The sequence below is a fragment of the Theropithecus gelada genome, chromosome 12 (assembly GCF_003255815.1).
Source record: "Theropithecus gelada isolate Dixy chromosome 12, Tgel_1.0, whole genome shotgun sequence".
Taxonomy (NCBI): Eukaryota; Metazoa; Chordata; class Mammalia; order Primates; family Cercopithecidae; genus Theropithecus; species Theropithecus gelada.
In genome coordinates this window covers 3,217,967-3,229,375 of record NC_037680.1, presented here as the reverse complement: position 1 = coordinate 3,229,375, position 11,409 = coordinate 3,217,967, and the positions used below count along the sequence as shown (strand labels likewise).

The 11,409-nt window shown below is 50.7% G+C and overlaps 1 protein-coding gene across 1 annotated transcript in view; it reads left to right on the top strand.

The window, feature by feature from the left end:
• The first annotated feature begins 2,776 nt into the window (after positions 1–2,776).
• MYO7B (myosin VIIB) overlaps positions 2,777–11,409 on the top strand; it is a 79,323-nt gene continuing 70,690 nt past the window's right edge. Inside the window, exons 1-4 of the mRNA XM_025404793.1 lie at positions 2,777–2,819; positions 7,182–7,295; positions 8,308–8,460; positions 9,684–9,868. Coding sequence (XP_025260578.1) covers positions 2,802–2,819; positions 7,182–7,295; positions 8,308–8,460; positions 9,684–9,868 — 470 coding nt within the window. The 5' untranslated portion in view covers positions 2,777–2,801. The remainder of the gene's footprint in view (positions 2,820–7,181; positions 7,296–8,307; positions 8,461–9,683; positions 9,869–11,409) is intronic.

The window sequence follows — 11,409 nt, the reverse complement described above, 5'->3', positions numbered from 1 at the left end:
TTTTTTAAAATTCTTTTTTCTTTGTCTTTGTGGAATTGGGCTAATTCTGAATTGGGTTAATTCAGAGCTTGTCTTCAAACTCTGCAGTTCTTTCTTCTGCTTGTTTGATTCTATTGCTAAGACTTTCCAGAACATTTCGCATTTCTCTAAGTGTGTCCCTTGTTTCCTGAAGTTGCAATTTTTTTTTGTCTATGCTCTCTGTTTCACTGAAGATTTCTCCCCTCATTTCTTGTATCATTTTCTTGATTTCCTTAAATTGGACTTCACCTTTCTCTGGTGCCTCCTTGATTAGCTTAATAATTGACCTTCTGAATTCTTTTTCAAGTAAGTCAGGGATTTCTTCTTGGTTTGGACCCATTGCTGGTGAGCTGGTGTGATTTTTTGGGGGTGTTAAAAAACCTTATTTTGTCGTATTACCAGAATTGTTTTTCTGGTTCCTTCTTATTTGGGTAGGCTATGTCAGAGGGAAGTTCTGGGACTCAAGGTTGCTATTCAGATCCTTTTGTCCCACGGAGTGTTCTCCTGATGTAGTTATCTCCCCCTTTTGTGAGACTGGTATAAAAATAGTCATATAGACCAATGGAACAGAATGGAGAACCCAGAAATAAACCCAACTGTTTACAGCCAACCGATCTTCAACAAAGCAAACAAAAACATGAAGTGGGGAAATGACACCCTATTCAACAAATGGTGCTGGGATAATTGAAAAGCCACAGGTAGGAGAATGAAACTGAATCCTCATCTCTCACCCTATATAAAAATCAGCTCAAGATGGATCAAGGACTTAAATCTAAGACCTGAAACTATAAAAATTCTAGAATATAACATCAGAAAAACGCTTCTAGACATTGGCTTATGCAAAGATTTCATGACCAAGAACCCAAAAACAAATGCAACAAATACAAAGATAAATAGGTGGGACTTAAACTAAAGAACTTTTGCACAGCAAAATAAACAGTCAGCAGAGCAAACAGACAACCCACAGAGTGGGAGAAAATCTTCACAAACTACGCATCTGACAAAGGACTAATATCCAGAATCCACAAGGAACTCAAACAAATTACCAAGAAAGCAAACAAACAAACAATCCCATCAAAAAGTGGGCTAAGTGGCGGGCGCCTGTAGTCTCAGCTACTTGGGAGGCTGAGGCGGGAGAATGGCGTGAACCCGGGAGGCGGAGCTTGCAGTGAGCCGAGATCACGCCACTGCACTCCAGCCTGGGAGACACAGCGAGACTCCGTCTCAAAAAAAAAAAAAAAGTGGGCTAAGGTTATGAATAGACAGTTCTCAAAAGAAGATATACAAATGTCCAACAAACAAGGAAAAATGTTCAACATCACCGATGATCAGGGAAATACAAATCAAAACTGCAATGCAACACCACGTTACTCCTGCAAGGGTGGCCATAATCAAAAAATCAAAAGATGATGGATGTTGGCATGGATGTGGTGAAAAGGGAATGCTTCTACACTGCTGGTGGGAATGTAAACCAGTACAGCCACTGTGGAAAACAGTGTGGAGATTCCTTAAAGAACTAAACGTAGAACTACCATTTGATCCATCAATCCCACTACTGGATATCTACCCAGAGGAAAAGAACTCATTATTCGAAAAAGATGCTTGCACACACATGTTTATAGCAGCACTATTCACAATTGCAAACATGTGGAACCAGCCCAAATGCCTATCAATGAACAAGTGGATAAAGAAACTATGATATCGATATATCATATATATATAGACATATATCATATATATAGATATAGACATATATCATATATATGGCATACATATGTATGACGGAATACTACTCAGCCATAAAAAGAATGAATTAATGGCATTCACAGCAACCTGGATGAGATTGGAGACTATTATTCTAACTGAAGTAACTCAGGAATGGAAAACCAAACATCCTATGTTCTCACTTATAAGTGGGAGCTAAGCTATGAGGATGCAAAGGCATAAGAATGATACAATGGGCTTTGGGGACTCGGGGGGAAAGGGAAGGAAGGGGGTGAGGAATGAAAGACTACAAATTGGGTTCAGTGTATATTTATCTGGTGATGGGTGCACCAAAATCCCACAAATCACCACTAAAGAACTCAGCCATAGACCTGGTACCCACCTTGCACTACTCACAGGGAAGGGGAAAATGCCAGCACTCAGTCAGGGTAACTCAGGGTTTCCTCCTTTAGATGGGACAAGTGGGCTCCTCCCTGCTCCTCCTCCTGCTGGACCTGGCTGCCTGCTCCTTCTAGAACCACCAGGTGCTGGGGACAGGTTTGAAAGGAGGCAGATCCGGGTGTGATTCCCAGCTGTGCTACTAATTAACTGCGTGGCATTTCCTGCATTGAGTCCAATGTCTAAAGTGAGGGAACACGCACATTCTGCAGTGCTGTGAGGTTTAAAGTTGTGTCTGTAGCTCCAGTGGCTGCTTACCTGAGCACTTCCCAGGGTGTGTGATGATAACTGGTTTTCATGGATATCTGACCAGATAAAACTGGGGCTTCGGGATGACAGGGAACCACCCACTCCCTGTATCAAGCCCAGGACTGAGTATGAAATATGTCTGCAATAAAGACTGAAGAAGCTGAGAACAGCTCTTGTACTTGGGCCAGGACTGTGACTCATTCATCCATTTATTCAGCATTGTTTCTGAGCCAGGTCCCATGCCGGGACCTTAGGGTAGTGTCGGGGAACAAGCCCAGTTCCTGTGCTCCAGGGGCTCCTATCGGGGGTGCGCGTGGAGCTGACGTTCTGCTTTCTCTCTCCATACAGGTGTGTGGAACTGCTGACTCAGGATGTCGGGGTTCAGGCTGGTAAGAATTGTATGATTTGATCTAGGGGTTATTGGTGTAAGTTACTCAAGGCCAAGTTGAATCGCTCCCAAGGAAAGAGAGGAAAGGCAATGAGACCCCATAGGAAAATACCAGAGACAGGTGAGTTCAGGAAACACGACAGATTCTCGCATCTCAAGAAAACAAGTTTGGCCAACCACTGGCCTCGGCAATACATGTAGTTATGTATAGTTATCCCTCACTTTCATGCAGGGCTTAACATGTGCCTTTGTCTTGACAAAAGGGATTTCTTTTCTTTACTTTTCTTTTTTTTTCCAGACAGATTCTCACTCTGTCACCCAGGCTGGAGTGCAGTGGCGTGATTTCAGCTCACCGCAACCTCTGCCTCCCAGGTTCAAGTGATCCTCCAACCTCAGCCTACCGAGTAGCTGGGACCACAGGTGCATGCCACCACACCCAGCTAATTTTTGTATTTTTTGTAGGGACGGGGCTTTACCATGTTGCCCAGGCTGGTCTTGAACTCCTGAGCTCAAAGCAGTCCACTCGCCTTGGCCTCCCAAAGTGCTGGGTGTGAACCACCTTGCCCAGCCAACGAAGGGATTTCGCAGTTGTCTCACTGTGGCAGTTGCAGGGAGCTCCCCCAGAGAAAACAGGGAACTGGGGAACTGTGGGCATGGGTAGGACTGAAACCCAGGTCTGAATCACCACTTTGGACTCTGCATCGCGTTTCCTTCACTCAACAAATATTCCTGTGTTCCGGTGGCCAAGGGATGGCTCCTCCATAGGAAGAAAGCAGAGGAGTTTTGCATTTACTGTTGAATCAACATAGACCCTGGGGAACTGCCCTGCCCTGCCACGGGGCATAAAGGGTGGAGAGCTCAGAGGCTGGAGAGCCCAGAGAGCAGAGGTCCCAAACCAGCCTGTGCATCCTTCCCTGCCCTCCACATTTCCACCCTTGCCCCATGCCCCGCAGAGTCCAGGAGAGCAGGATAGTGCTGCAAAGTGCTCTTTGATAAGAAAATGCCCCAAATGCTCTCCTCCTGAGTGCAAAGCCACATAGGACATCGTTCCTGGCTGCTGGAGCACACTGCTGAGAGGAGGACCTTCACCACGCAGGAGCCCCTGGCGCTGCCACTAAGCCTGGCAGCATCGGACTCACAGAATGGGCAGCCAAGATTGGCTCCTTGTTTTCAATTACAGAATAGAGCTTAGGCTGTTTTAGGCTGTAGAGAGGTCACGCGTGGTCTCAAACGTCAGGTTGTGAGGCTTCTGGTAACTAAGTTGCAAACCTGAGAGCGTGGCTCCCCCTTGGAGCATGGTGTGATTTTAAGACAAAGCCAAGCATTTCACAAAGGAATGTGCCGTGGGATGCATCAGTGCCAAATTCCCTCAGGGGATGCCACTAATGGCAAGCAGAGTTTAGAAAAACACCTCTCAGGGCCCTATTACTCACAATTACAATTGCAGGCTCGCTCTGTCTTCAGACATTGTAAGTCTTTGAGAGGAGAGTCATCTCTCGGCTCACTGCAACCTCGGCCTCCCAGGTTCAAGCAATCCTCCCGCCTCAGCCTCCCGAGTAGCTGGGACTACAGGCGCCCGCCGCCATGCCCGGTTAATTTTGTATTTTTAGTAGAGACAGGGTTTCACCACGCTGGCCAGGCTTGTCTCGAACTCCTGACCTCAGGTGATCTGCCCGCCCACCTCGGGCTCCCAAAGTGCAGAGTGGTCATCTTTTTAATGAATAAGTCTTTCAGAGGGCCCATGCGGTTGTTGAGTCCTCTGTGGTGCCCTCCGTGCTGGACACTAGGCAGGCTCCCTGCCACAGGGCACTCCATCTTCACCGCAGCCCTGTGAAGCAGGCCCCTTTCAACAGATAAGGAAGTTAAGGTTCAGAGCTGTGAAGTGACTTTCCCAAGGCCGTATAACTCCTGGAATACAGAGTAGGGATTAGAACCCAGGCAGGTCTGCCTGACTTCACTGGGGCTTGGACTGCCGTAACAAGGTGTCACAGCCTGGGTGGCCTAAACCACAGACATTTATATTCTCACGGTCCTGGAAGCTGGAAGTCCAAGGTCAAGGTACCTTAGGGTTGTAGATGGCTGTCTTCTCATTTTATCCCTTCACATAGCCTTTCTTCTGTGCTGTGGGGTGAGGAGAGGGAGAGAGAAAAGCAGAGAGAGAGAGACAGGGAGAGAGAGAGAGCGTGCGTGTATCTCACTCTGGTGCCTCTTCCTTTTTTATAGACACCAATCCTGTTGGATTAGGACCACACCTTAGGACCTTATTTAACCTTAATTACCTCCTCGAAGGCCTTATCTGCAAATATGGTCATGTCAGGAGTTGGGGTTTCACTATATGAATTCTGGAGGGACACAATTCAGTCCATATAATGAGGTTTATTTATATTTTTGCCCATCTTCTATAGCGATCTTCTTCCTAATTCTAATTTTATTTTATTTTATTTTTTATTTGTTATTCTTTTTTGACAGAGTATTTTGACAGAATATTTTTTATTCTTTTTTGACAGAGTCTCACTCTGTCAGCAAGGCTGGAGTGCAGTGGTGCGATCACAGCTCACTGCAACCTCCACCTCCCAGATTCAAGCAATATCATGCGTCAGCCTCCTGATTAGCTGGGATTACAGGCACCCACCACCACGCCTAGCTTTTTTTTTTTTTTTGAGATGGAGTCTTGCACTGTCGCCCATGCTGGAGTGCAGGGGTGCAATCCTGGCTCACTGCAAGCTCTGCCTCCCAGGTTCAAGGAATGCTCCTGCCTCAGCCTCCTGAGTAGCTGGGACTACAGGCGTGTGCCACCACACCTGGCTAATTTTTGTATTTTTAGTAGAGACAGGGTTTCACTATGTTGGCCAGGCTGGTCTTGAACTCCTGACCTCGTGATCCGCCCGCCTCGGCCTCCCAAAGTGCTGGGATTACAGGCGTGAGCCACCGCACCCAGCCAATTTTTGTATTTTTTTAGTAGAGGCAGGGTTTCTCCATGTTGGCCAGGCTGTTCTCAAACTCCTGGCCTGTCTTGGCCTCCCAAACTGCTAGGATTACAGGTATGAACCATGACACCCAGCCCCTAATTCTAATTTTTAAAAAATTTCTATATCATTTTGCTGACTTTTCTCCTTCCTACCTTTTATGATTCTTCCCGTGTTTTTCTAATCAGGGCATGTTCTCTCGCGGTTTCCAATTTTGTTTTCATTCTGGTGCACATTTCTTTCATTTCCTCCATTTTTTCGTTCAGCTCTGCCAACTCACGTCTCATCCTTTTTCTCAGTTTTCCCCCATCTAATTCCTGGGCTTTTCTGCCTAATCTTTGGTCAGTTTTTGTAAATGATGGTGAAATATTCGGTCACAACTTCCCACGGCTCTGTGGCAGTTATTTCTCTTTTGCTAAGTGTTATTTGCTCCCTTCCTCCTCTTGGGTTTCAGTACCTCCGAACACAGACCTGTGCTGCTTCCTTTTGGATTACTTCTCTTCAGATGGGGTGAGCTCTCTTGGATTAGAAGGAGGTTCGTGCGGGGTCAGTGCCACAGTGCAGGCTAGCAGAAATCTCACATGCGAGTTTTTAGTCGTTGCTTCTCCCACCCAATAGATCTGGGTACTGCAGAGCTTCTCACGGGGCAAGGCTTCTCTTTTCCCACCCCGCAGAGAGACTGCTTCCTGCAAATATGGCAGACCTGCAAATATGGTCTGTTTCTTAGAACCGAGACAGGCCAGGCAAGCTCCGACTGCCACCTTGTGCCCGTGCTCCTGCTGCTGCAGCAAGTCATGCTGCTTTTGCACGCCAGGATGGGCTGCTGCCTTGGAGAATTGAACTTTGCCCTCTCTTTCTGGAATCTACAGCTGGGGCCACCTTTTCAACTTCCTCCTGTGTCTCCTAGCGTTTGTTTCTGTTTCTTATCCTCCTATTGCTTGCAGGTGATTTCTGAGAAGATGCAACTCTTGCTACCATCATCAAGCTTGAGAAGCACTTTCTCTTTTAACCACTCAGCCACGCCACCTTCCTAAATAGTTGCCAAGTTTCTTTTTCATTATGAGAGGTTCTGTGGTGAGACCGGAGCTCCTGTTCTTGTCAGCTTACTGTCCCAGACAAGACAAAGACATGGAGAGAAGCTGTACAGGTGCTTGGTACCTACCTGCCCAGTGAGCAGGGCAGGTGACACACGATCAAAGGAAACGGGGGCTAGGAGAGAGAGGGAGAAAGAGAGATGGGAGAGGAATGGGGAGGGGGGAGGATAGGAAAGGAGAGACAAGCTCCAGCCACCTTGGGAACTCTGGGCTGGAAGGCAAAGCCCTAAAGAGAGGTAAGTATCCAGCAGGGAGGGGAAGAGAGAGCGGGGATCACACCACTGTCTTCTGTCTGCCCTCCAGGGTGACCACGTGTGGCTGGAGCCTCCCTCCACCCACAAGACTGGCGTGGCCATAGGAGGCATCATCAAAGAGACAAAGCCAGGCAAGATCTTGGTTGAAGATGACGAGGGCAAGGTCAGTGTTCTGGGGCTTTCCTCTGGGCCCCGGCCTGCCCCCACATCCAGGGCCCCAGAGCCCTCCCCACCCTGTGGAGCCTCTCCCTAACACCAGGGGCTCCAAGGCCAAGTGGGGACCTGAGTGGCAGGACAGATCACGGTGGAGTCCTGCCATGGTGAACACAGCCTCTGTGTCCTGGGGAACGTTTCAAGAGTTGCAGTCCAGGGAAATGAAGAGAATTTGGGGACCAGGAAGTGGAGAAGTGGGAAAGGGGCTCTGGAAGGACCAGAGGGGCAGAAAGCCGGTTTGCAAAATGAAACTGGCAAGGGGGAAAGGTGGGTGAGGAAGGTGTGTGGAGAGGCAGGAAGCGGCAAAACGCACAAGTGAGAGGCCAGCAACCTGGAGTGCCCAGGGGTGACCAGCTCGTCCACCAGAGGAGTCAGGACCAGCTAGGTGGTAAGCGGGGAAGGGCTTACCATGGAATGTCCAGCCGGTCACTTAGCTCCTCAGATTGTCCTCTCTGCTCAGCTGGGTGCTGCAGGCTTAGCCTCCAAAGAAAAGTTTCTAGGCTGTGGCCTGTGAGATCCAGATGATGGAAGTCAGTAAAATAACAATATCTTCTATTTGTGTAACACTGTAGTTTTTTAAAAAAAAAAAACAAAAAACTTTCACTTGCACACTCTTATTCCAACAACCTGCAAGGCTCCCAGCTGCAACCTGACCCTAAATCTAACTTCTGGTTACAAGCTCCTTTGTCCCTGGTCTGAAATTCAGCCCTAGCCCCAGCTACGCCTTAACACTGGGCCCTAGACCCATGCTGATCCAGTCATAGATGGATCTGATTCTGCCACAGGAGTCCCTTGACCCTTGGCATAGACTGACCCTGGCCGGAGGCTGGCCACCGCCCCAGGTCAGCTGATCTGTGACCCCGAAGGCTACTTTGCTGCTGAGAGCTTGGAGGGGAGGGTGTGGCAGGCTGGCCACGGGGATGGAGGCCACGCCTCAGGGGAGTCTGCACCCGTTGTTCCAGGAACACTGGATCCGAGCAGAGGACTTTGGTGTCCTCAGCCCCATGCACCCCAACTCAGTCCAGGGCGTGGATGACATGATCCGCTTGGGGGACCTGAACGAGGCGGGCATGGTACACAACCTCCTGATCCGCTACCAGCAGCACAAGATCTACGTGAGTCTCCCCAGCCCTGTGTCCACAGGGGAGCCCCTCACAGGTGCCGACCTCCTGGACAGGGAGAAGAAAATGATGCATGGGGGCATTACCCCCCCATGCCCTCACTGGGGGAGGTGGGCGAGGTGCCTAACTTTTCCCAATCTCTGCTGCCCAGTCCCAAACAGGGCGACCCCACCCTGGAGGGGAGGAAGCCGCTGCATAGAGTGACAGCACAGTGCCTGGCACAGTCCGTGCTCAGTGAGGGCTGCAGATGGCCATCAGGTGGCCATTGTCCTCTGCCCTCTCCATCCCAAGCATGTTGTAGAGACAGGGTCACCAGACAGAGAGCTCCTGGCCTCCCAAGAGTGAGTCCCATGACAGCCAGGATCCCAAGATCCTGATTCATCAGACGAGGGGGCCATGGGGGTGGATGTGGGCCCTCCCCGCAAACCTGGCCTGGATGGAGGTTCACCCCAGCCTGAAGCTCTCATCCTGGTTCCAATGCAGATTTTTCCAGGGGAGGTGGTATTTCCAAACCGACACCAGCTCGGCCTAAGTATGTGTGGCCTGCAGCAGCCACTGCCTGCTGGGGCCTCTCTGGTTGGAGGGTGGCCGGCTTGGTTCTGACCGGCCCTTCTGGACTGTCCAGAGAAAGGCAGCTTGTGCTTCCAAAGGGCTTGTGCCTGCACTCCTCATCTGGTGGCACAGCCTGAAGCCAGAGGGCACGTCCTCTCCTTTCCTAAAGTGAAAACCAGGATGCCATGGTCGTGTGGCGTATTGTGCAGACTCTGCCTGCCCCACCCACTGAGGGGCAGTGGGGCCGGGTGGGGGCTCCAGATGGGCAGCTCATCCAGGGCGGAGGTCCCAGGAGCACACAGAATATTGGTTGGGCTCCGTGAGGGCCACTTGTTGACCAGCCTATATGAAAGCCCCTGTGAGATGCACGTGAAAACCCATTTCATACTTAGTCCATTTTTATCGAGCCCCTCCTAAGTACCAGGCAAGGTACAGTTAACATTTGATCTTCCTGGAAATATGTCCCCCGGGAGCTCACCTTCCTGGTAGACATCTCATCTTCCCATAGGAGGGACCTGCACAGCCGAATGTCTTATCTCCCTGGCCCAGAATCAGATTCTACTTCCCCACCAAAGTCAGCAGCCCTGATAACTCCCTGAGGGCAGGACCAAGGCCAAGTATCTCTGCCAGGGGCAGAGGGCACTGACCACCTGCTCCCTTCCCAGACGTACACAGGCTCCATCCTGGTGGCCGTGAACCCGTTCCAGGTGCTGCCACTCTACACCCTGGAGCAGGTACAGCTCTACTACAGCCGCCACATGGGCGAGCTGCCGCCGCACGTCTTTGCCATCGCCAACAACTGCTACCTCAACATGAAGAGGAACAAGAGGGACCAGTGCTGCATCATCAGGTGAGGCAGAGGGGTCAGGCACCGCCTCCAGGCATCTCCCTGAACTGCTCCCCACAGCACGCCTGCCAAGTTGGGCAAGGCAGGAGCTCTCCCTACTCCATGGCACACACCCTTCTCCACAGCACACAACGGCCCCAGCTACCCTGCACCCCGAGCAGTTCCTCCAAAGCTTCCTTCCTTCAGAACCTAGGCTTTCATCGTGTCACCAGGGACTGGACTGCCCAGCCTCTAATAACGGTTTACTGAGTCAAGGAAGGAAGTTGGGCTGGGTTCCTTTAGAAATGGGCCTCAGGGGTCGGGCATGGTAGCTCATGCCTATAATCCCAGTGACTTGGGAGGTCAAAGCAGGAGGATTCCTTGAGGCTGGGAATTTGAGACCAGCCTGGACAACGTAGCGAGACCCTATCTCTGTAAAAATAAAAGAAGAAAAAGGTACGGGACCCAGGTTAGGCACTTGAAGATGCAGGAGTTCAACAGCTGAGGACCCACGCAAAAAAATCTCAAGGCAGGCCCCAGGTGAGGACAGAGGAACAGCAGCTCCAGGGGGCAGCTCTCAGGTCACCAGGGGACCAGAAGGAAAGTGTTCCCTCCAGTCCGGGTCCTGGCTGCTTCAGAGACTCCCTGCCTGGGCTGGCCTCTCTACCAGTGACCACAGACCCTCCTGGTGTCGGGAGGAGGAGTGTTCAAGGGAACAGGAGGTGGAGTGGGAATTTGGCTCCCAGGCACCTTGCTTGGTGCTCCAGTAGAGTCACTCATTCATTCCTTCCTTCATTCAATCATTTGAGGTTTTATCATGCCCCAACTGTGTGCCACCCACTGTCCCAACATGGGGAGGCGGCAGCTAACAAAAGGGACCAGAATCCCTTCTTCAGGGAGCTTACATTCTAGAAGCGGAGACAGACAGGCAACAAATAAGTGCATTTTTATGCAGGTCCTAACAGCTTTGAAGTAAAACACGGCAGGGGAGAGGAAAGGGTGATGTCAGCCTCTGCGTTAGGTAGGGGGCAGGCCAGGCACGGCCTCTCTGAGGCGGGATGCTGAACAGAGACCAGAATGAAGTCCTGAGGCACAGGTGATCACATTTCATGTCCTCAGCAATTCTCTGAAGGAGATGCTCTCATTCCCCTGATATGGCCCCATGCTACTGCTGGAGAGACCTACAGTCAGAGGGGCTGAGATCCTGTTCCAGCGGCACACAGCGCTGAAGTGGGGAATTCAAACCCAGGGCTCTGGAGAAGACAGCAGACAGGTGCCCTGGGAGAGAGCTGGAACTCCCAACCTGCCCCCAGAGGCAGGGCGAGAAGCCTCTCGGCAGAACTGGGCCACGGGCTGGCTGGCCAGGAGCTGACAGGGTGGCGCCCCTTGGAGGCTGGCGGGGCTGGCCGAGTGTGAGCAAGGAGAGGAAAGGGCTGCCTGACATTTGGTTCCTTGTAGTGAGCAGAACGTCACTTGTCACTTTGAGTCAAATTGCATTCTCCTCCTGCCCTTTCCTCCCCCAGGGCTGTGGGCAAGTCCCCTTAAGCCGCATCTCTACAATGGCA